This window comes from Barbus barbus (genome assembly GCF_936440315.1).
Source record: "Barbus barbus genome assembly, chromosome: 12".
Classification (NCBI taxonomy): Eukaryota; Metazoa; Chordata; class Actinopteri; order Cypriniformes; family Cyprinidae; genus Barbus; species Barbus barbus.
In genome coordinates, this window is record NC_136740.1 from 20,211,169 (window position 1) to 20,237,587 (window position 26,419).

The 26,419-nt window shown below is 36.8% G+C and overlaps 1 protein-coding gene across 5 annotated transcripts in view; it reads right to left on the minus strand.

Moving 5' to 3' along the window:
- LOC306877536 (focal adhesion kinase 1-like) overlaps window positions 1-26,419 on the minus strand; it is a 65,290-nt gene that overhangs the window by 20,255 nt on the left and 18,616 nt on the right. The window contains exons 2-23 of one of the 5 annotated variants that reach the window (XM_079429354.1): window positions 23,797-24,023; window positions 21,220-21,386; window positions 17,322-17,409; window positions 16,170-16,249; window positions 15,692-15,754; window positions 14,776-14,830; window positions 13,102-13,242; window positions 12,804-12,881; window positions 12,622-12,720; window positions 12,399-12,516; window positions 12,228-12,267; window positions 11,825-11,883; window positions 11,143-11,160; window positions 9,639-9,695; window positions 8,201-8,221; window positions 7,352-7,449; window positions 6,624-6,708; window positions 5,885-5,985; window positions 4,455-4,570; window positions 4,161-4,261; window positions 3,707-3,796; window positions 3,182-3,386 (exon numbers count right to left, since the gene is read on the minus strand). In XM_079429354.1, the coding sequence (XP_079285480.1) occupies window positions 3,182-3,386; window positions 3,707-3,796; window positions 4,161-4,261; window positions 4,455-4,570; window positions 5,885-5,985; window positions 6,624-6,708; window positions 7,352-7,449; window positions 8,201-8,221; window positions 9,639-9,695; window positions 11,143-11,160; window positions 11,825-11,883; window positions 12,228-12,267; window positions 12,399-12,516; window positions 12,622-12,720; window positions 12,804-12,881; window positions 13,102-13,242; window positions 14,776-14,830; window positions 15,692-15,754; window positions 16,170-16,249; window positions 17,322-17,409; window positions 21,220-21,386; window positions 23,797-24,023 (2,107 nt within the window). Of the gene's footprint in view, window positions 1-3,181; window positions 3,387-3,706; window positions 3,797-4,160; window positions 4,262-4,454; window positions 4,571-5,884; window positions 5,986-6,623; window positions 6,709-7,351; window positions 7,450-8,200; window positions 8,222-9,638; window positions 9,696-11,142; window positions 11,161-11,824; window positions 11,884-12,227; window positions 12,268-12,398; window positions 12,517-12,621; window positions 12,721-12,803; window positions 12,882-13,101; window positions 13,243-14,775; window positions 14,831-15,691; window positions 15,755-16,169; window positions 16,250-17,321; window positions 17,410-21,219; window positions 21,387-23,796; window positions 24,024-25,114; window positions 25,606-26,419 lie in introns of those variants that run through there. The other 4 variants (XM_079429353.1, XM_079429356.1, XM_079429355.1 and 1 more) reach the window with 4 other exon arrangements.

Consider the following 26,419-nt stretch of genomic DNA (forward strand, 5'->3'; position numbering starts at 1 on the left):
ATGTATCCCTTCTAGCCTTAACCTACAGAGAGCAGAAACGCACGACCATGTAGAGACAGAAATGACATGCCGTCGTGTAAATAAGACAAATAACATCAAGCTATTTAGTTTGTTTAATAAAAGAACAAGGTATAGACCTGTTCTATAGGAAGGGTAACTTTCAATGACTTCTGTTGTGATTTGGCGCAATAAAGAAAATAAAATTAACTTGACCTTCGAGGGGGGCAGGGGGTGCCGTTGTGTGGTGGGGGTGGGGGGTACGCCCCCCTAATATAATGGCAGGGGAAACACTTTTACTGTGTGGCTGTAACACAACAATCACAGCTATTTCAGAACATGTGTTACACTGTCTATATACTCTAGAATAGAGGTCCCCAACCACCGGGTCGCGACCCACTACCGGGCCGTGGAAGAATTCGTACCAGGTCGCGAGAACGTTCGGGGGAAAATGTGAATAGATATGACGCTCTGTTATTTATTGTGCGTAAATGATTTTTCTAATTATTCTGTATTTTCGTTTTATGCGATTGATATCGAGTAGCAATTTGACGATTTCATGTTAAATTAGTAAATAAAAGATTGCTCTGATCTGTCATATAGGCTATTAGGGCTTAAACGTATCGCAGTTGATCAAATCGGTATGCCGCGCTGTCTGAAACACGTCTCTATGCTTATGCGCGCTTCGGGTGTGTGCCAGTACAGCACGCACAAGCATAGAGACGTGTTTCAGACAGCGCGGCATACCGATTTGATTCCTCTTTCATGTATCCCTGCGTTTAAGATACATATGCATGAGGGGTTGCAGTTACGTCGCAATACTGGAAATATTTCTGTTTTAAACCATGAATGGATATCACAACAGCAACGTGCAAACTTTGCGCTATAGTTATGCCGGTGAACGTCTTAACTTCTGTCATACAGAAAGTGAAAGTAAACAAAACTGATGGAGTTTTCTAATGCTGCATTAACAGCACATATTCTCAAGAGACAAGAGACTAATATACTTCAACATGTGCTGATAACAGTATAAATGAATCGACCTGTTTTAAAGACCATCCACAACAACAACAACCCAACCCCCGGTCCGCAACATTTTTTTCAAACCGTAACCGGTCCATGGTGTAAAAAATTCATACACACAAAATACTGCTTCAGTCTCAGTGTTTAGACTCAAACTATTGAGTGCAAAGACAAACATAATGATTCATTCTTCAAGTTGTTTGGGCTAGACTTTCTTTTTGCAACTGCTGACAAAGACTTCTGAGGAACAGACAATGGACTTTAGTTTAAGCAGCATCCTGTGTGTCAGACCCATGTGACTTCATTACATTTCATAATCCTCACTTAATTTTAGTGTTCACTGTAATAGACTTAAGAGACACCTCTGAATAAGTTAGACAAACTTTGTTATATTACAACAGCTGTTTATCCATCACAAATGTGACACAAGACCCAAGACCCATCAAAACAAGACCCATCAACACTGACCTTGAAATCACATCATAAAGGCCATAAATCCACTAATCACAGACCTCAAGCACACAGCAGCTAATTTCCTTATCAAACACAACAGGACATTGACTAAATCTCTGCTCTGATACCTTCAGCACTAGTTACGGCAGTAATTTGGCTTTATAAATGCCGTTAACAGTGTAAATATTTACATGGTTTCCTAGAAACAGACGTTCGAATTGAATGTACTGCAAATTTAATGACAGTCTGTATTTTCCAATACGTATTTAAAAAAAATTTCACTCCATCCAAGATACCTAGAAAGGAATTAATTTTATACTTGAGATGCAACATGACATATCTGCCTCAATCTGGATATCTGGGACATCGGTGTATAACTTGAGATCTTGGAAACATCTAGTACTGTCAAATCTGTATTTGCAAATAGAAAACTTGGATGTTTTTGCTGAAGGCAGAAAAGATTCCTCAGATTATTAGGGATTCAGGTGTTTGATGGTCTGTCAGAGTACAGCTCGTTTTTTCCCATTTCCATTAGCATTTACGGGAACTGACTGCATGTGCGGACATGAACAGACATTTAGAAACCAAATACTATTGTATCATGAAGGATGCAGGGAGTGTGTGAATGTGTGTGCATGCCTAAAAGGGTCAGAAAGAGAGAAAAACTCGAGAATAAAAGAAGAACAGTATGATTTTTCTCATAACGGATACTCCAATTATGAAATCACGTCCAGACAGGAAGTGCCATAGACATGCAAGCGGTGAATCCAGGCTTAACGGGATTAAACTTCCTCTAAAATGCCATTCTGAGTGTTTAGACTTACATACAGTATACACTACCATTAAAAGTTTAGGGTCACTAAAATTTATCGATGTTTAATAATGTTAAAAGATTAATAATGTTATTAGTACAATTTAAAAAAAATATTTTCTGTTAAAATCCACGGGAGGATCTTGTCAATGATCTCAAGGCAGCTGGGACCATAGTCACCAAGAAAACAATTAGTAACACACTCCAGTCTCGAAACCTTAATGACTTGGAGAGGATCTGCAAAGAGGAGTGGGACAAAATCCTGACCTCTGTGATTGCCAACAAGGGTTTTGCCACCAAGTACTAAGTCATGTTTTGCGAAGGGGTCAAATACTTATTTGACTCATTAAAATACAAATCAATTTATAACTTTTTTGAAATGTGTTTTTCTGGATTTTTTTGTTGTTATTCTGTCTCTCACTGTTCAAATAAACCTACCATTAAAATTATAGACTGATCATTTCTTTGTCAGTGGGCAAACGTACAAAATCAGCAGGGGATCAAATAATTTTTTTCCCCACTGTACACAAAGCCATGTATATACAGCCATACAGCCCTAAACAGATTAGTAAATGACACTTGGAAGCAGAGTTTTCCTGTTAAATGCCTGTTAAATGCTTTACATGTCCATCCTTGGTCAAGTATGGGTTCATGTTGGGCTTAATCTCTACTTCAGACATCCAGAGCATTACAGCGCCCTCTACTGCTATTAGGCAGATTAATTTACTGTGGTCATGAGATTCTAAACCAGAAGAGTGAATGAAAGTGTGGAGACGACTACTAATATATCAAGTTTTACATATGCAAACAAAGAAATATTCAAAACCATGACCTTTAAAATTCAAATGCTGTTCATAACGAGTTGAGCAAAATTTGTGCAAAGTTGTGTGGACTGACCTCAGCTGGCCTTTGAGCTCGGTGAATCGTGGTCGTTTGCTGGGATCGTACGCCCAGCACTTGGTCATCAGGCTGTAGAGGGTTGGTGGGCAGTTGAGCGGCATTGCCAGACGCTCGCCATTCTCAATCCGGCCTATCACATCGTTATTCTTCACGCCTTGAAACGGCTTCACTCCATACATTAGTATCTCCCACATACACACTCCTAAAATACAAAGTGAGGTTAGATACACATGAAGACAACTGCAATATTCCATCTCTAATGAAACTCAACTTTAGCATTAATCTCCACTACTACCGATCTGCACTATTAATTAAACTGTCGCTACACACACAGAATGGAAAAATTCAAATTCTACTCCGAAAAAGGCTCTCTTTAAACACAGTTTCGAAATAGTTTAGATGTCCCAAATGCACTGCATGCATAATGCTAATGCTAACTTTTCATTGTCTGAACATGCACAAGAGACTTTCTGTGTTTCTGGCAGAGGAATTCATTGCAGTAAAACACACACACTCACTTACCAAACATCCACACGTCGCTGGCTGAGGTAAAACGTCTGAAGTTTATTGACTCTGGCGCCATCCATTTAATAGGTAGTTTTCCTTTAGAGGCTGTGAAGAGCGAGAAAGAGACAATAAGAGTGAATGAAAATGAGTAGAGGTCTGTGCATTCAGTCAGGTGTGAAGGCTCGTTCACACCAAAAAAAATAACGATAATTAAAACTATATTAGCATTCACACAAGCACTCCTTTTATTAAGGTTTGTGAACATAACTGTAGCACAATTTAAAGTAGGAAAGAACTTGCAAGCTGAATAAAAAATGCCTCAAAAAATAAAAAATGCCTCAAAGTAACTCTATATCATCCAATTAATTTAATTTTCATATTTAACTTACTATATTATAATGAATGTTTCACATTCAGAAACAGTAATGTGTTGGCTTTCTGATCTGTACTAAAGAGAGTACATTAATACCTTTATAATAAGAGCTGTCCTCCATATATCTAGATAAACCAAAGTCTCCCAGCTTCACACAGTCCACTGAGGACACCAGAACGTTCCGTGCTGCAATGTCCCTGAAAAAAGAGAGACTTTACTTTAGAATGCGCTGAGTAGACATCTATAAGAGCAGTTCTTTCTACCTTATTTCCATAATAAATATGCATGCAGAAGTGCTACTAGATGGGGATCCTGTCCGCAGAAATGTTCAACAGGAAATGGGTGCTGTTCATAATCAATTATAATGGCCTGAATGATGTGGAGACATACCTGTGTACAAAGCGTTTGCTCTCCAGGTATGCAAGAGCTGTGCTGAGCTGGTAAGAATACAGGATGAGTGATGCTAAATCCAGACTGTACTTCCTAATCTGAAGAAAGGAACGCAACTGAAAAGCAAAAGAGGAGAAAATTGTCATAAATATGATAAAATACAAAAAGAGTATTTCAAGGATTCACAGAAAACTAAATAAATTTAAAACCAACACTGCGCACCAGATGGTGCTGTTGTATAGGTCAAAGGAAACTCCAGTCTATAGCAGCACTAGTAATGAGGTTCAATGGCATAGCTATGATGCTATTCCTCCACTCACAGTCAACAACAGCACATAAGTTAAAAACACCACTGCTTAAGTGTAGTGTAAATGTTGATCCGTTTTGATGCATAATAGACAGTCTAGCCTCCTGTCAATCAACCACTGCACTGAACTGCAAGTTTTTGCATACATACTTTATACATACTCAAAAATTCATGGAACATCTTGGATATGCTTGCCATCTACTGTATATGCTGCAAATTAATTAAATCAGCTAAAATAACAAATAAATCATGTAAAGTTTGCACATCCATTTAAAATGCCTTATACTTGGACAAAAAATATACATTAAAACTCAAATCCATTAAAAAATGTTATCTTTGGGGATTTACGACAAGCTGGAGAATGTTAACTTTAAGATGGTATTTACAATGGTTTTTTAAATAAGATTTGACTTTCTTTTAATTTTCTTATGTTTTTGTCTTATGATTATTTTTTTCAAAGATAAAGTAAACAGGGTCTCAGGTCGGTGGTTTCTCAAGCGGGGGGGGGGGGGGGGGGGGATGGGGGGGGGGCACTAGAGGGCCTCATCAAATTTAACTAAGCCCCTTTAAGTCTTAAAATGATTATACATTTAGTTATATTAACTATTTTAATTAAAATGCTTAAAATACTAAAATGTGCAAATGACATCATATTTGGAGTACATTTATTTTTATCACAACAGAAGTCCCAGAGGTTCATATCAACTAAGATAGGAGGGTCTTCAAATATTGCCTTGGGACTTGCCCTGGGGAAAGAAGAACTGATTTATGTTGATGCAGGACCCCTGCTAAAACTAAATCAGACCTTTCTTTAGCTATTTAGCAGGTAACTGTTTTCCATCTGAAAGCCCTATGCACACAGAGAGGGATTGAATCATCAGAGACGTGCTATGAAATACAGCCTCCACTATCGATCATCTTTACTACGCCTTTATGGCCGGTTTATGAGACAAGCAGTCATGATGGATTCCTCCAGCCTTAACCCGGCTGCCATCTTTGTGAATAATATGAGTTTAATGGATTTAATATCAGGTCACGTTCCTTTGGAGATTTAAGACGTGTACCAACCCCTCCCCCAAACCCAAATCAAACTGTTATGCATAAACCAGATTGAAAAACCCACCTCTCCCAGCGTGCAAAGCTCCATGATGATCCACACTGGGTTTTCTGTAATGACGCCAATCAGCTTTACAATATGTGGATGATCGAACTGTCGCATGGTCACTGTGGTAACACAGAGAGGCTAAATTAATCCAACATCATCCGTTATGACATTTTAGCAGCATACATAACTGCATTTGTAATGAAAAATATACACTACTCTTCAAAAGTTTAGGGTTAGTGAGATTTTTATTCCGCAACGTATTAAATTGGTCAAAAGCGACAGCAGAGACAAAAGGATTGTTATTACAAATTATTTATATTCCAAATAAATGCTGTTCTTTTGAATTTTCTATTAATCAAAGAATTTGGGAGAAAAATTCAAAAATGTTCAAAATTGTGGGATGTGCCTCATGTGTACCTAAATCAGCCAAAATAACTGAATTATACAGTTCAATCAAATTATCTGTGAAGGATCTAAAATCTGTGGTAAAAACATTATGTTGTGTTTATTAGTGCCTCACTTTTTCTCCACTATCACTCTCACCCACATATACCAGCACCTGTTCGGGTGTACAAAAGCCAACAGCTGTGCTCTTACAAACTCCACATGCGGAAAATGTTTGGAGTTTCAGCACCAACGAACCAAAACACATTCCTCTCAGTTACAGTGATGGAATGCTGATGGACACAGCCATGGGAATGACACAGATAATGCAGTGCTGTTACCGGCTGCTGGGTACAAGTGATTTGACACTCACAGGCCTCCTGGAGAAACTTCTCTCGAACACTGTCCGAGGTGCAATTCTTACACGTCTTTATCGCCACAGAAAGAGCTGGGTTCTCCTGACAGCACAAAAGAAAGAAAAGGTTTCAGTAAAGCTTTCAGATTAATACAACATTAGTCTTTTCTAGCAAAGGAAAAGCCATCATCACATTGAGTAATTCATACTTTAATATAGACCAGGGTTCCTCAAATCTTACCCTGGAGGTCCACTCTGCTGCAGAGTTTAGCTCCAACCCTGATCAAACTCACCTACTTGTGATTTTCTAATGATCTTGAAGACTCTGATTAGCATTCTCAGGTGTGTTTGACTAGCGTTAGAGCTAAACTCTGCAGGAATGGTCCAGATTTGAGGATCCCTGTTATAGACTGAAGAAAGATTGTTTTTTGTTTGAAGAAATTAATACTTTTATTCAGTAAGAATGCATTAAATCAAAAGTGACAGTAAAAATGTTACATTGTTACAAAAAACAAATCACTTTAAAATGGCTTCCATTACAGAAATAAATTACATTAGAAAATATATTAATATAGAAAATAGTTATTTTAAATTGTAACAATTTTTCCCAATAATAATACCTTACTGTTTTTCTGATCAAATAAATGCTGCCTTGGTGAGCACAGCCAACTTCCTTCGAGCTGTAGTATAGGTAAGTTATATACAAGTTAAATAATTCAATAATATGTAATAAAAGTCATTTATACCGGACATATGTAAATCCCTTGATGGACGTCTCCAAACTGGCCCTCTCCTATACAGCGTCCCAGCTCAATTCGGTCTCTTTGGATCTCATAGTCCCTGGCTGAAAGACAAATTGGACCCAGTCAACACTTAAAAATACCACTTCATATATGATTATCAAAGGCCCCTTTCCACCATGTACTCAGAAAAAGAAAAGACACCATGCAATTCTTCGGTCCATCTGAATCAGTTCATATATAGTATGTTTTTTTAATATAGAATCCATTCCATACATGCCATACCAACCCAATAATCAATCAAAAACGCATACAAGACTCAGTAAAGAAAATGGTTCTTCATTAAAGGGACAGTTCACCAATTTAGTCACACTCAAGTTGTGGGGAAACCAAACAGTTTCTGGTCCCCATTGATATCCATAGTATTTTCTTCCTTGCTAAGGAAGTCAATGGGGACCAGCAACTGTTGGTCTTCAAACTATCTTCTTTTATGTTCAACAGACAAAGGAACTGCACACAGGTTTGGAACAACTTGAATTTGAGTAAATATGACAGAATTGTGATTTTTGGGTGAACTATCCCTTTAAGAAGAATAACTCAATAATCACTTAACAAGCCCTTTGAACATCCATGTAAAAGTGTCAAAGCCAGTTCGGAGCACCTTCAGTGAAATTCTGCATATGTGTATAAATCCAAAAAACATTTATTTCTGTTTACAACATTAGTAAAGAAAGAAATATATTAAGATTCAACCACAAGAAACACAAACAGGCAAAGCAAAAGCACCACCGTCACACATGAAGTCTCAAGCATATGGAGGAAAGGGAATGAAAACAGCAGGAGAAACAGCTTTACCTTCATCTAGTCCATAATATTCTGTTGTGCCGATAACGAGAGAAAACAAAGTAGCAAATATAACACTGAATAACATTAAGGTCACCATTAACTGATAATTATTTCCTTTTATTAAAATTTTAATTAAAGCAATGTTTACAAAAACCAAACAGTAAGTCTTGTTATTAAGGCCCAGTGCTTTTAACACTTATGTGTTAATTTCACGGTTGTGGGTAACTTATTTAATAATAGACTGCATAATTTCCTTAAATACAATACCGCCTGTGGAGCAAATAGGCAAATAAAAATAATATCCTGTGTAGCAGTGAAATCTGTATTATGGGATAAAATCCTTTGTTAATTTGCTTAAAAAAAATGTATGTATTTAAAAAGTTTAAGGGCAAATGAAATACAAATCAAACGTTTAATAATAAAACTTAATTTATTTCAGTAACATGAAATGCCACAAGAAGAATGATATATTAATATATGAATAATATCTTATCTCAGGTAGACAAAAAAATATTTTTTTTTATAAAAAAATAAAAAATTTAAAAAATATATATATAAAAGGCACAATTTAAACTGTAACTTAACCCTAAAATTGCTTTGCTATAAAAATGTTGTTCAAGTAAAAGATGATTTTGGATTACAAACGTACAAGAATATTAATAAAAAAATATATTGAATAATTTGATTAAATTCTCCAAAACATGTTACAACAATAGTGCACATGCTTAGGTTCAAGTCTTGACTGCGGACAAGACTTTCTTTTTAATAATCTACTAAATAATTTACCCAAAATAACAACGCTAAATGTTTGTTCCATTTATAAAATGGACATTTAAAATCATATCCATTTCAATGCTTGCTCACCACTGCACTGTGCCTTTCTCATGTGTCCTTTAAGCACATGGCACAGCGCCCAAGTGCCCAGTGCCGGTCAATTCATGGAATTAGTTCTATTATTACAATACAGCTTCCTCTATTCAAGCCCACACTGAGCAAATGATGTTTGAGACACAAGCGCACAGAAAGGAATAGACAAAACTGAACTCTAGAGTTCAGTTTCAGACCTACACGAACAGCTAAACAGAAAGCGACACCGACTCAAGCAGCTATAAACGTCTCATGAGTATCTGCACCTGTGATGCCAAACAGTGTGTTCAAAAGTAAGGTAGATAATAGGAAGTAGGTTAGGAAAATGTGTAGTGTGATATATATTTGCTTTAGAGGAAGGGTGTTGTGTATTTTCCAGATTTATAGACTTCAAGTCATTTAAGACGTACTGAAATATTGAAATATTCACAGTATACACTTTTAGATTTTCTCAAGTTAATATTCATGGAAAGCACACACAAAAGGATATCATTTTTGCTGGTACAATCAGTTTTATAGTGATTTTAACCCAGAGCACCATAATCCTGGTCTGAGATCAGTATGAACCCGTGATACTCACTGGAAGGCATGGTGTATGTGTCCTCTTCGTCAATGATTTCAGCGTAGTCATCTGTTTCTGAAAAGGGAAAACAGTATTTTAAGTCCAAATATCCCAGGACCAGCTAAAAACAGCCCTTCCAAATCCAGAAACATGTCTTCTCAGCTCTGGCACAACTCACACACTCCTTGGCAATTACACATGTCGTCTCGTCCCCATTAACGCCGCAGTGCTAAGTTTAAAAGTGTTTTGGTGTCTATGTATTCTGCAGGAGCTTGAGCTGGCTTCGATCACATCCACACAGCTGTGATATCTGAGTGTGTTTAAAGAGCGAGTACATCTGGCTGAGAGGGGGAACTGTCTTTCCAAAGCATTGGTGTCACTGGGAAAAACAGATGAAGTCATGGGTAATTTGACAGCTATTGTGTCTGTCCTGTCTGGTTTTTAAGGAAAAAGTTTTGTTAAATGTTCTCTATGCAGCAATGTGGCAAAAGTCAACCGATTTTGACTCATATTGACTGTCAGTGAAGTCCCAAGAGTGGAGTACTGTGGGCAAACACTTTCCCCTTACTGTGAGAGAAAGGGATGTGTGTTTTCAGTAGATAAAGTCTCCAACGTGGCAACGCTGACTAGTTTTACCAGATCAAAACATCAAATTCCATTGTAAGCTACTGCTGCGAGAGATCACAGATACACACCTAGGTATTTTGTTTTTCTTGAGTTCACAGGACTGAAACATGGGAACTGAATGCACTCAAACTGCTATCAAAAAGAAAAACACTGAAGCAAGCAACTGTTCATTTTTCTTCTGAGGTTTCAGAAAATAGTTCCTCTAGAGGGAGAAACTGCAGCTCACTTTGATTTATACTTAATATTCTTTTTGCACTCGTTTCCGAAAAATAAATCTTGTGTTGAGTTGGTATTCAACTGCATGAAGTTCGGTTAAAGAAAAAAATACATCTTATTAAAGGGCAAACTAAAGGACTACCATACAATTTGGAATCTGTTTATATAGTTTCTGGAAAATAACCAAATATTGGAATAATATGTGGATATGTCTGTCCTAGCCTTTGTATAATAACTTCTTCATCTGTGTAACTAAATTTTTGGATGCTTTGGGGGGTGGGGGTCAGGGGATAGGAGAGTTAAAATAGATATAAAATGTATTTTCTCTGGATATTTTCATGTTATCTTCCATGTCCTTTTTTCAATGATAAAAAAAGTTTAAAAAGTACATATTATATGAATTAATAATATACCTGTATAACTATATATAACAATGACTACAGTCTATTAAAATAACTATTATCTGTATTTTTCTGGCATTTGATGATATTCTGTAAAAATAACGCAATAATGCATTTTAATCATAACATATGTAGTAATATGTACACATAAAAATAGTTTAAATGTATTAAAATAACATTTCTGACAATATTCAAAATATCATACATCATATATTGTAAATATTAAATATCTTGCCCCGCTCAACTCTGCAATAAGACATATTAAAATTGGACTTTACCATCCCCACCAATATCATCTGTGGATCCAATCAGCATGCAAAAGATTTAAAAGAGAGACAGAAAGAAAGAGAAAGCATTAGATTAATGTCTTCATCAAAAGACATTACTGAGGAGAGGCAACAGAATGAAAGAGTATTTCATGGCTGTTACACAAAGCAATAAAACTAAGCCCCAAACCATTTTTTTCAACAGATAGATTTAAAAAAATTGCATTCTTATTTTGTCGGTTATACTAAAAACACATGCACTATCAAGGTGGGGACTTTCCAGTGACTTGCACTGTTACTACATTGAGCTAATGCTAATTTTTATACTCTACACCTCATTTTAATTAAGACTTTTTTTAGTACTTTCATAAAGCCATTTTCCTTGTGGGGACCGCTGACCCTTTTAATTCAGGTGACTTCAGGTTTAACCATCCTTGTGGGGACATTCAGTCCCCATATTGCAAGCAAAACATGCCCCAGTAAACTGCAGAAGGGTTTGAGAGTATTTTAGAATGACAAGGTTAACCAGCATTTTAGAAACAAGACAAGAGATGTGCGTTTTGATTAGAACTGCTCTGAATTAAGAATTGAAAATATCAGAGTGTTACACAACATGCTTGGAATTAGTTATTGATTAAGTTCATTATCAATGAAAATGTGAGGTCACATCTCAGTCCTCTTGGATAAGTCTTACCTGAAACGGAGATGGCTTTGGTACGGACTCCTTGCAACCGTTTCTCATGGTTTGCAGATCTGTGTGACAGAGGTTGAAGAAGATGAATCATGTACATTTTCAATCAAACTTAATCACAGCGTGACCTTTTCCACACTGATCTGTGCTGAAGCCACTGAGCAGGTCTGTTCCATTAGCATGTGCAGGGGGGACCACATAACAGATGGGCACTACCACAGCCGTGTTAATGGGAGCTGGGCTGCGGGTCACATTAGCTGAAGGTACACTGAGAGATTCCACATGTCTGAGCCAAAGAGGCCAAAGGAGCAAGAACAGGGTGAAAAAGAGGAACTGAATCTATCTAATGAAAAACTAATGGGAAAAAGGTGGTAAAGTACTGTAGGGTCTGAGTTTTGCAACTTACTTTGGAGCCTTTGGGATAGATGGAAGAGCTCTCTCGCCTTCTGTTGACAAACATTGAGAAATAAAAATTTGATTAAAAAAAACTGTAAAACGGTGAAATTTTATTAACATTATTAAGATTATGCTGTTATCAGTTTGAATATAATTCGTCTGAGTGCTTCTGTGTTCTCACCTTTCTGTACACGGACAATAAACGATGAAGAAGTTCTATTAACAAGTCTACAGTAACCGTCGATCAGATCAGCCATATTCTCTGCTGTGTTCAGTGTTGTAGTTGTTACCGTGAGAGGCTGGAAAATTAACAAGAACACACAAGGTCCCAAACTGTACCATATCCATACATAAAAACCACACAAGACAAAATGACACACTGAAAATAGTGTGTGGAAGTTAACCTCAGGTGCTCCAGCTACATCTAACTGCAGCGTTCCCTTCCTATCTCGCTCCTCGAACTGGATACTCTGCACTTGTGTGAAGTTAGCGAGGTGTGTTGGCTACAAAGAAAAAGATATAGACGTTAGATTCACTGTCCAATTCAGTCCAGTCCCTCTCATCCATCGAAACGCATAGTGCTTACGTTTGAGCCTTTGTCTGTCAAATAACTGATGCCCTCCTCGGGTCCGATGGCCAACTCCACTGATATCACCCAGCTCGACTATCACACACAACAGCAGACACATTCAACACAAAAACTTTATGAAACACACACAAACTGATAGATACAATGCAAATTGATGTCCTCATTTAAAAAAAAAAAGAAAAAAAAAGGCAAAACTATTGTTATTCATCTTTCAGCCAACAGAGGGCACTGCAGACCAATGACTTGTGGCTTTATTTTAATGAATTGAATTAATTAACATCTAAACTCAACTCACCCCGAGAGCGCATTTGAAACACTCCTTATCAAATCTGTATATAGGTGAAAGGATCTCGAAGAACTTGAGGATACACTGCTCGTCGTTCAGATTGGCAAACTGTTTAAAAGTCTGCTGGATCAGTTTCCGAAGGGGTTTAGCCTGTAAAGACAAAATACAACGACTTGTAATTAAATTATTATATCAGTTATAAACCCTTAAAGGTGAAGTGGGTGCATTTTTTTAGATAAAATACGTTCTTCTAGCCGAGATTAGTGACAACTACTTGCCATTCATAAGATGACTTTAGAAAGATTGTAAACACTGAAGTACTGCATTGTTTCCTCAATACTGCTCAATCAATGGCACACATCTGAAGAGAGATTACCTGTTTGGTCTTGCCTGGTGATAAATTACACACTTCACCTTTAGGTGTAGACAACAAGAACCTTAATGCAACAAACAGGGACATTCGAACCTCTTTAAAAGGAAAAAGCATTTATAAATTAATTGTGTAAATCAATATTTCTTCAGAGAGAAGGAATCGAGGCCCGTCAATCATTTTGATGGCACAAGAATAAGACTGTAGCAAAGGAAAATCACAAAATGTTTGAATAAAACTGTCTTTGCAGAATAATGATGTGATTTTCTCTCAATAAGGGGTCTTAATCTAAATATAAAAAGACAAACGGGTTTCTAATAGCTTTAAAACCAATCTTTAATAGTGTAAACAAGCCCTGTCAAATTATGCAAACATTATAAAAAAGTATTCATTATTCAGAGATGATAATTAGAACTAGGGTCCTTCTCCTTGAATCTAAAGATTCTCAAATTAAAAACCCCAAAACTGGTTGGTAATTCTCTCTTCTCTCTTGACATGGGCTTGGGTTTCCATGGCAACCAATGAAAAGGAGGTGATTTTGGGCTGCTTTGGGGGTAGAATGCAAAATATAGAGAGGAAGAGCAAGAAAGTGAAAGCCACAAAATACGCAGGAAATCTCCTTTAAAAAAGAACGGGAAAATCCCTCGGGAACGCAAATACACAAACGCCATTTCCATTCTCAATCTCAATTCCCAAATGCGAACAGAATTACAACGTACTCAAACAATTAATGATGCGACGAGCAGAAACAACTTAGCAGTTTATCACTGCACAATTGCAAAGGTGAACCGCATAATATTTGGATGTTAAAATATTTTGTTTTTTAATATAAAAATTAATATTTACATACATTTATTTTTATTAAGAGAGAAAAAAAAAAATCTATTCAATTTAATTTAAAGCCATTCATGGGTAATTTTCATTTAAAAGTGTAAAAATCATGGCAATTTCTCTGGAAATATTCACAATAAATACTATACCAAATTTTACAGCGAATAATTCTTTACAAATAGCTAAAACAACAGCAGACATCATGCCACAGCATACTGAAAGGGACTAGGTAGGTCAGCTGGAAAAGGAAACTGGCTCTCTGGCAAACTGCATTTCATTATAACGGTTCCCTTCAGTGGCTTCTTCAGAAAAACAACAACTGAACTGGGCCAAAACATCTCAGGGGTGTGAGACCACAGAGGAAGCCAGGCAGGTAATAACATTGATTTTGCCTGAACAATAACATTTCCCCACATCCAATAAATCAAGAAAACCACCGTTTTGAGCAAGTCATCGCAGGAGCATCAGAAATGTCTTATTACCTTCACTGAGTCTAATAAACTCTTTGGAAAGAATCTCCGCAGACCAACGTCCTTCCTGCAGGGAGAAAAAACAGCAAGAAAATCTGACTTCAGTCTTTAAAAGAAAGCAAAACATATAGGATTTGGGGGTAAAAGCGCAAGAAAGGAGACAGCAATTGTTTGTTGCTGAGCCATTATTACAGATTATTGTCTCTTCCTGTGTAAAGAAACACTACAGTAATGGAGACCCTTGCACCACTACAGGATACGCAAAGATCAATTATACTCTACTAAAAATAGATCAGACAGGTTTCAGAGGGCCATGTAACACGGACTAGTTATTCTGACCCATATACACACAATTTGAAAGAAAAAGAGACGGAGAGAATTCCTCTAATGGTTCAAAGATCTACAGTACTCCTTTCAGTCTAGTATGAGCTTGGTTTGAAGTACACTAACAGCATAACTTCACAAGTGAACACTGCAGTAATCAGAGAATAAAGACCCATTAGAATTTAATTTCTAACATAATGTCCAGGCACAATGCAAAAATGTTAATCCTTCTGTCATGATAGTTATTGAGAGAGCACTTTTTTGTTGGGTCGAGCCAGGTTTCCCAATGGAAGTCAATGTTTGGTACTTGCAACTTTTTCTCACAACTGTGACTATTTCTGTTGCTCTTGTATTTCCCACAATTGCAACCTCCCGATTACTCTTAATTTTGACTTTACATTTCACAAATTTCCACTTTCTACCAAAACAATGTAAACTTTCTTACAACCATTTTTTATTCTTGGGTGAAAAACACCAAAACTAATTGTACTACAATCCCTTAAGTTAAATAAAAAGGATGCTATCTGAAGAAATATTATGATTCTGTAAATATGGACACAATTTGAGAACTGGACACCAATGATCCAAACATAGCATTACTTACTCTAATAATTCATAATTAGATTTTTTATCCAGGGCGTTTCCACGCATGTCCCTGAAAAACCGCCTGTAAAGGAGAAGAGGAAAGTGATTTATCTGAATTCAGTCTTTATTTGTTAAAAGTCATGGGAAAACACATTTCATAATTTCTACTACTGTTGAAAAATTTGGGGTGGGTAAGATTTTCTAATCTTGTTGAAAGACATCTCTCACCAACACTGCATTTATTTGATCAAAAATGCTGAAACATTGTGAAAACTTGTTCTAATTAAACATTTTCAGCTTTCTGTGTCTAGTTTTTAGTATCACTTGATCCTTCAGAAATCATTCTATTATGCTGATTCGTTGCTCAAGAAACATTTCTTTTTTTATTATCAATGTTACTTAATATTTTTGTAGAAACAGCTATATGTTTTTTCAAGATTCTTTGATGAATTACTGACCCCAAACCTTGAACAGTGTATACTGTGTATCACACATACCTGATTTCAAGGCAGCCTAGTTTAAGTGCTATGTCTTGATCAATTTGATCGGCAATCTCCATCATATAATCGCTTTTCACCTGGGCACAGATAGATATATATATATTTTAAGCTAGGCAAGGAGAAAGGCACAACAATACTGACCATACAGAGTGGATAATGACAGAATTTATCATTTCACTCCTCTGGAACAGACCAATACTGTATGTCAAATAAAATAAAAAAATTAATAATATGTGTTTCAATTTGCAACAAACACAGTAATACAGAGCTAATTTGCTAGTCATGAAAAAAAAATGAAGTTTGATGTAGTCCAATGTACTGTCCTCACAAATTCATTTAAATAACATTTTCTTATTCATATTCATTACTGTTGAAGGACCGGGTGGAATTTTGGTTTCCTTAACTTTCATGTGACGACGACATAGAGCAGAGACATTATTAGAGGGTCAGTCACCTGTCAGTTAAGTGTTTTACAATGATGATTGTGAGCTTATGGTTTGATCTTTGTAACCTGGCAGGGATCAAACCAGTTACGGACTCTGAGCCTTGAACACTGAACCACCTTTCAGTTTCTTTGGTTAATGCAGTGTGTGGGTGAATCTCACGAAAATGGGTCATAGTTTACCCCAAAATGATAACAATAACACAAAAATAAATTAAATACTCAATATAAAATTAAAAATATACACAATATTGCATGAAGAATGAGAAACCTATGGTAGGACTATGTTATTTCTTTTTTTTTGCATTGTGACATTATTATGATGCTCATTTTTGCTCAAAATCTTATTGCCATTAAGATCTGCAAAAATGAAACCAATATAACAAAGACAGCCATGACTTTACAATTTGCACTGAGAACTACAAAGTGAACATGCTTAATTGTCATGGAAATAATATCAAGCTGCAAAACATTGTTGCTACTAGGTTTCATTGTCCAAATATAATAACAAGGTACAGTAAAACTAAGTATAATTTATAGCTTCTTTTGATTTTGGGGTGAAATACGCCCCAGGCGTGTCCTTGACAGGTTTCGTGCGACACACCCATGCAGTGTTGTTGGCAGAGAGGTAGAAGTGTCTATACAGGGAGACATTAGCAAAAGGTTTGGCAGCAGTACACAGGCTGCTAGATTAAACTATCCATCACCTGATGATAAAAGTAGTTGAGAGTTGGCTGGTCGTCAGTAAACTGGTTTAAAAATCCTTTAGGCAAGTATCGAATCCGTAGCTCATATCTGGAGAGAGAAGAGAGAGGAAAAGAAATTATCTAATAAAAGACACACTCCACATACTGTCAGCTCTACCTCCAAAATAAAAACACTCAGGAATATCAATCACAGGTGATCATCAATGATTGGCAGCTGTCATACAGCCTGACCAATCACAACAGATGCTTTAGAAAATGAAGCCCTCGGGTTGAACACCTTCACTGTGTGTTTTGAATTTTTAACAACAATGATGGTTCAGATTATGGCACTTTTTACTCATCTTGCCTTTCATATGTGACTGATTAGAGATGCCGGTGAGACAAGATCTTCTACAGACTGCCAGACAACACAATTACGGCAGTATTAGTGGCTGCTCTCAGCAGCTGTCTGTCTGGGAGGTAAAAATCACACCCCGTTCTCTCACAGCTGGTTCACTGTCTGCTCTCAATTACGCTAAATTAGTTTTACACATCCCTCTACCTGAGCAGAAGCCAGAATGCTGCGGCACCTGCCTGAACACATTCAAAACAATATTTTCTAAATTGGCTAGGGTTGATGTACCTGGAACTTGCTGCCATCTGCCTCAAACATAATGCACAAAACATGAAGACAAACTGAATTTCAGATAGTTTTAAAATGCATTGTGGAATTTTTTTTTTAACTTCAAACCATTGCTTCCGGCCAAAATAGGAGTCCTCTATCCGTAATATTGCTTTCTCTAGTGGAAAAGTAGTCTTGTCTGAATCAGGAGAGAAATATGCACAGTTCAAATACTGTTGACAAGCAAAAACAGTACAAAACAGTTCTGTGGATTCTGATGTGAGAAAACAATAAAGGGTCGACTTTTTCACTAGAAAAAGTGTTATGGATTATGGACTGGTATTTTTTTCAAGCAGCGATGATTTAAAATTAAAACGAATGAATGATGGACTTGTTTCTTTCAAAGAAAGTAGTTTCTCGATTCACAAAATGTTGTTTGATTGACTAGAATGGTCTTGTGGATTATTGTGTTGTTTTATCAGCAGTTTGGACTCTCATTCTGACGGCACCCATTCACTACAGAAGATCCATTGGTGAGCAAGTGATGTAATGCTAATTCTCATCTACATCTTGGATGACCTGGGTGAGGAGGTTAATCAAATTTTCATTCGTGGGTCAACTATTTCTTTCATTTCTTAGTTCACTCTACAGCATTTGACTTGACAAAAAGTTGAGTAGTGCAAAAATTTGCCTCAGCTTCAATATCCATACAATTGTAGAAATGCTGTCCCTCCATGAACAGGCCCATAAAAATATCACCAGTAAAACTAATGAACAAGCATTATTCTACATATACTAGCACAAATTCCCACCAATACGTAGTAGAATTATTACAATAGAACCAGTTGGGATTTCTGGTTTAAATCAGTTTATCCCACTTAACTTTAGGCTGTGCTGAATAATAACATTATTCCATGTGGGAAACATGATCATATATAGACAATCAAAAACAAGAGGTAGCCTGCAGTTATGCGTTTCTTTTCCATTTCTGCAGTAACTGAAGAGGAGGAATTTAACCTGCTGATCTGCATTTGCAGAGGGTAAATGTCTTGCTTTAAAGCAAATGCTGCATGTATTATGAGGGTTCTGTTTTTCATTATGAAGACATGCTGGAGGGCAAACAGACTCAAGCTCATCCTTTGAACCGCGGACTTCCCCGTAAACGCATAAAAAGCCCATTCATTCATAATGAATGGTTGAAGAAAGAAGATGGGTGAAACAAGCCCCCAGTGTAACGAGGAGTCAATGACGTTAGGATCCATGTGCAGCTTTATTAAAACAGAATGCAAGTCAAACAGGCAGAGTTCAATCACGGGCTTCAAACACAACGTAGATAAGGCAGAATCAAAGTCAGAGTTCAGGCTAGAGATCAGGTCAGGCGGCAAACACACAGGATAATCAAATGACAAGGCAGATTGAAACAGAATAGGCAGGCGGTAGAGAATCCGAGTCCAGTAAACAGTCCAGGTCACACGGGGAATCACACACGGAATAAACGCTCGGAAATGTTTGCATGGCAAGACAAGACTTCGCAATGAGGAAGCTGGGAGAACAGTTTAAGTAGAGGAGAGTCAATGGGAAACATCTGTGAGTGAAATCAGCCACAGATACGGGGCATGTGGGAAATTAAGTCCAATGATGGTCAGTACTCAGGTGACGGTGCCCTCTGGTGGTGAGCGGAGGGAGCCACAGAGGCTGAATTCGTGACACCCAGCTGCGTGAATGGAATATAAACAATAGAGCAACTAAGCACAGACTGCTTTATTTGGCTTCATTAAGATAAAACTCACTAAGACAAGCCACATTCATATTGAAGCTCCACCCACTGGGTCAACCTCATCGTGATGCAGAATTATTCACCCCCACTGTATGAATTATACATAAGCCATTATATCACTCTTTCATCCTCTACAGATGAACAGCACATTCACTCCCATAATGCTTTGCAACAGAACGATGTGCAGAGTCACCCTCATAAAACAGGCATGACCCAGATATAACATGGTACATACTGGATGTAAAGACTTTGGAACAGGATTCCTATTTTATGCAATTAAACAAAGGAAAGTTTGCATAATTTAACACTTTTCTGAATGGTCTTCGGCTTGAACCACCATCATTTCTTTCAATAGACCACCAGTGACAATAGGGACCATCAGACAAAGAAAATTATACAGCAGATAATAATGTGCCACAGCACACAGTGGTCTCAGATGTGCTAGATGCGCTATTGAAGAGATGTGAGAGGTGTTTTGATTGTACTGCAAGAGGGAGAACGATGACAGAAATAAGTGGTGGCAAACTTTACTACCAGAATCTAAAGCATAGTTGCTTTCCTCTACAGAAAGCTCACAGTTCTGATTTCTTTTATTTTTAAATGCATATAAAAATATATGATGAGAACACATTCAAAGTAAACTAGACATTTAAACTACACAAAAAAAAAAAAAAAACTTTTACTACTATTTTACTATTACTATTTTTGAAAACATATTGAATTAATTATTTTCAAATATACTACCTTTCAAAAGTTTGGGGTCAGATCTTTTTAAAGAAATTAATACATTTATTCAGCAAGGATGCATTAAATTAAATCTCAGGTGGAGATTTACTACTAATCACAGAACCGGCTTTACTGATGAGATAAGCATGATAATCGCATTTGATTATTTGCACAGCCCTAATTAAATTCATCAAAAGTAACAGTGAAGAGATTTACAATGTTACAAAAGATTTCTATTTCTAAACTTCCTATTCATCAAAGAATGCACCACAGTAATGCATCAAGGAAAAATGTTTCACAGTTTCCACAATAATATTAAGCTGCACAACTGTTTTTAACATTGATAATAATAAGCAATGTTTTTTGAGCACCAAATCAGCATATCAGATTGATTTCTAAAGGATCATGCAACACTGAAAACTGTATAGTAATGGATGCTGAAAATCTAGCTTTGGACAGCAATAAATTACATTTTAAACATATTAAAAGATTATTTGAAATTGTTATAATATTTCACAATAGTACTGTTTTTACTGCAATGATAAAATAAATGCAGCCTTGTTGAGCATAAGTGATTTCCTTCAAAAAGTTTTAGAAATCTTACCAACCCCAAAGTTTTGAACAAAAGTATAGGTTTTCTGAACAATTTCCTTGTTTGCTATTGGCTGAAAAACAGAAACCAACCTTGTGCTGTTTATTTATTGACTGATAAATAAACAGTTAATAAATAAATAAGCATAAAACCATTGTTATGGTTAATAGTTAATGAAATGAGCATTAAAACAGTGACTCACCTCCAGTCGTCCTGGGGATGGCTGTGCTCGTACCTTTCCCTCACGTGAGACACGCCCATGTCGGGGTGCAGCCAATGAACTTCACCTGTTCTCAGGTGGCTCAGACGCAGACCAAAGCAAGACACACACCTCACTTTATGGATGTCCACGATCTTCTGTATAATGCCCTGAAAGCATTTAGTGACAGCATGATACTCTATAAAATTCATAAAATATATAAAGCAGGACATATCTCAGAGTAAATGTCAGCGAACTTTCTGAAGAAAATAGGCTCAAAGCCAGAAGAGTTTCAGTTTAATCTTTCTTTGATTAATGTGTCATGTTATGGGTCAGTAAGTTCTGTGGTTCAAATCAATGTAAGACAGCGATGGTGAGAGAGGAGATGGATAAGGCCAAGAGAGAGCAGGATGTTCAAGAGTCTGCTGAGGCATAATATATGATGTCTAACAGGATGGAAAAACTGTTATTTAATTTATTATGAAAATTGAAAAATGCATGAGCCATAAGGCAAAAACTGATAAGTCACATTAGTGTGTGATGTCATGATGAACATGTCATGGCCGTTATCTTTTCTATCTCCTTACAGACATCATAGACTACTAATATAACATGTCTAAAAAATAAATAACATTTAAAAAAAAAAAGAGAAAACCTGGCTTAATCATAGGGCTTTATCACACTAAAACCACCTGCATTCATTTCATCTTGGACGTCAATTCAATCTGTTTTATTTATTGAAGTACTGTGAGTTAATGTGACATTTCTGTGGCAGTGGTCTGTTTAGTTTGGGCCAGGTTTGGATGAGGTTCAGACCTGATACGCATCAGATGTAAACCTGCATAAAACAGCTGATAACTGGGACAATGGCAGCCATGTGAAGGATGAAAGCGGGAAAATGCACTTTGAAGTTGCCCAGTTACTTGGCTTCAAAAACCAACCTCATTAAATAATTTAGAGTAGCATAGCATGCCATTGTCTGAAGGGGTTTTACCATGAGTGTTCTAGGCCACTGCAAGCTGCATTCTGAATAATGCTGAAAAGCCTGGAGCTCAGAGGAAATATCCGCAGTCCTGCACAGAAATGTTTGTGGTGTAACTGTCAGACTAATGTTGCACTAAAGTGGAGTCATAAAAACGGAATTTACAGTATAACACGGAATGTCACGGAATTTTGCCAAATTTTGGATGGGTAAATCAAAAGTTGGCCAGTACACTTAAATCAAAATGCGATATGGACTAGTGTCAGTGAATATTAAGCCACAAAAATAGTATGTCAAAAAGAATCCTACATGTTCTGCGTGTGTGTATGAATGGCACAGACGAGCGGTTTTGTTTACTACACATATACTGAAGCACGCATTACGCTCGTGATGTTTCCAGCCAATAGGAGTACATAAACACATTAACAATGTCTAGAACTGCTCTGAGAGTCACTTAATGAGCATTTTACAGTTTCTTTTGAGAAACTATCGTCCTATCATCATATCACATACAAACAGGAACTTAAAGGTCTTCACAGCAACCCGTCAAAATAAAGGTCCGATTTAACTTGAAGAAACTGTGACAGAAATATATTACTATATATGATATTATGACTACTAAATAAACTTATTTTTAAATGATTATTTTTAAGGAATATTTAGCAGAAATAATGTTTACCAGAATTCATTTAGCAGAAAAATTAATACAAAACACAGTATTTCTGAAAAAAAAATTTAGTAAATAAAATAATAATAGATAATTTTGTTTAAATAAAATCAATTAATTAGAGATGCTTTGATTGTTATAGTTTAATGAAACCACTGAAATGGAATCCAGAAAATAAATGGAAAACAGAATTTGGTGAAAATGAAACTGAATTGAACATATTTCATAGGGCCTTAATTTAGTTTTTGTTAAACTTATAATAAATTGCTGTTAAATTATATAAGTTTCATGATTTCAATAAATTAGACATGCTTTTTGATTAATACAATTTAATTTAACCATTAAAAGAGAGTCTAGAAAAATTAAAACAAATGGAATCCAGAAATTTTTTAACAGAAAAAACGGAATTTTGAAAAAAATAAAATGTAATTTTGGAAAAATAAAACTGATTTCATAGGGCCCGACACAAATACCCAATTTAGAACTAAAGTCACTTCAAATAGTCCTATTAACAATAATGAAGCAATTTATAAAACTCCAGATATTAGCCAATAATTGTTTTACCAAAACTTTATATTTGCTTTTAATAATGATGAATGAAAAAAAATTAAATAAATCTATTTAGCAATATGACTGTGTAATAATAAGTTTATTGTTAGTTTGTTATTAAGGTTTTTGAAATAGAATAACAATAAAAAAAGCTCTCAAATAGAATTCTGCATGCATATTAAAACATTATAATAGAAAATATTGGTACCTGCCATACAAACACAGCAAGTAAGTAAAAATCTGATATCAGCCTTGGTATTTGCCAAAAATAAATAAGAACAATGACAACGCATTTCTCTTCTCTGCAATCGATATGATCCGATATGGTATTCTATATCCTGGAGAACATTAAGAGGGTGACCCAGCTGATCTGCAGACTCACCCTGACATCGGTTGAGTCCCCGTGTCGGATGTTGCTGGACCAGGTGCAAGGTTCACTACTGCTCTCGAAGTAGTGGAAGACTCTGAGTACGCGCTCCAGAGCCCCTGCCGTCCGCTCCATCCCTGCACTGAAGCGAGGCTTGACCCCCTGGTTCAGGGCATGGGTCAGGTTGGGGTCCAGATAGGCCGCCGCCATGGCTTTGGTGGGTGCTAACTGTCTGTCATATTCTGAAGAGAACATAAAATTGTCAATGCAGAGGCCTTAAAGGAATATAATCTACAAATACAAATCAACAATGACTAAATCTGTAAACAATATATATATTGTTTGTGCATACAACCTGAACGATTATGGGAAAGCTATTGTAAAAAAAGATGAACTATCAGCTTTGCAATGCCTTCAGTATGTTTGGTCTTATAATAATACTAATCAGATCACTGCATAATGGAATTTTCTTGTTCAGAATAAAAAGTAAAACCCATTAATCAGAGCACAAACATTCATTTCCACTGCAGAGTGCACAGATCAATCAAAACACACTGACAAGACAATGAAAGCTCTCAGTCAAGTCAGTTTAGAGATGTCATCTGAACACAACGAATGGTAGCAAAGCACTGATAAAGAAGACTGTTCAATCAGTCCGAACAAAATTTACAGCAGGATGTTGCAGATGCTAACAGGAGGTTGGACTCCTGGGAGGAAATAAAGGAAAAGGTCCAGACACCAAAACTTCAGACAGACAGATGTCTCCTGCAAGCATGCCAGACGAGTGGCCTTGGGGACTATGATAGTGTCAGATACTCTGGCAGAAGAGCTTCAAGTACAACAATCCATGATGGCAAACTATAGCATTCCAGAGCTGCAAGGTCAACACAACAATGGCTGACTCTTTCATGTCAGCTAAATCAGCCCAAAACATTCCCACGATGTGTCTACAGCTCTGGTTAGATGATGAACAGCTAAGCGTAAAGGTCATTACATGGTCACTACATGGTCATTATAATAAAATAAACCAAGAACGAAGCAGGAGAGTGGTCGGGTTGCACTGGATGTTGATCATTATTGACCAATCAAAATCAAGTACTCAACAGAGAAAATTGGAATAAACAGTAATGGAATAAAATATTTGCCGTTACAATCACTCAAATTTACATCTATAAATGGTACCAAAAAGTACAATGACAAACAAAACTAGTCACATACACAATAAACTCAGAAAACAGGAAATTAAATCAGCGCGAAACAACCGGTAAGCGAATAGGACACATTTTATGGTAGTTTTTAGTTAGTTTCAGTTCATTTTGAGTCCCTCTCCTACCTTTTCTGAAGAAGGGCCAGCAGGTACACGCCAGCGTGGATCTCAATATTTCAGGGCTTAAGCGGCCCTCTAAAAACACAAACAATGAGCCTGCAAAGCAACTTAAGTCCAAAGCACACATGCACTCTGGTGGGTCCGAAGGACGTCAACAAAATGTAAACTCCATGTTGTCACAGTCTTTTGGTTCACATTTCAAATATAAATGCCCTCTCACACATATTCAAACAGACAATACATTTTAGTAGCTTCCTCTGTGTGACATCACATCCTGCTTATCATAATGTGTCCAGACTGGCCCATGCTTCATGTAACCAGATATCCAGTTCCTGTCCGCTTGTCCTGAGGAGACCAGGAGAATACACAATGCGTCCTCACAAGACGGTCATGAGTCAAAGACCTGGATTCAACGACCCTAAAATCACAACACTTGGGTTAAACCAGCTGATAGACCGCAAGCACTCGCAACGGACTACACACACACACGCGTCTGAACTCGCCCACAAGTAAACACACGTGGTTAAATGAGACCTTGGCCAGGAGGAGGAGTTCACACACACACATATCTGACTGAAAACACTGGAGCTTAGCATTTACAATACAATCAAATTCTAGCATAAAGCAAGCGAATGATGGATTTCTACTATGTTCTGATATAAATAAAAAATAAATTATCCACACAAAATACACAACAAATACACATTGCATCAACAGCTTGTTTGGCATTTCAGTAGTCAAGAGTAATATTTAGAGTAGGGGTGTAACGATACACCAGTGGCACGGTTTGGTTCGGTTCGGTTTGGTTCACGGTTTTGGAGCCACGGTTCGGTTCGGTTTGCTGTGGGGGTAGGGTTCATGTCATCTTACCAGCAATGCTAAGGAACAATAGATTCACTTAACTCAATAATAACAATAACTTGACTTAACTTTTTCTTTATTAACTTTGGCTTCACATTTTTAGCGCAGTCAGCATACCGGAGTAAACAAAAATGAAATAAATACCTCCAATGTAGACTAGTCAGAATAAAACATTTCTCTCTTTAGCGCAGCCAGCTTAACAGAGTAAACTAAAATGAGATAACAGAAATAAACATTTGTCTCTTTAGTGAAGTCAGCTTACCTGAAGTAAACTAAAATTAAATAAATAAACTCCAATGTACTCTAGTCAAAAATAAACACTGGCTTGTCCACTCTAAGAAACATTTAGAAGTTCAATTAAGTTTTAAGTTCTTTTTCAAAAACACCATCATGCAGCACATTCTGACTGAAATGCGGTCGGCTCATTCGCGCGAATCGTGCCACAGGATG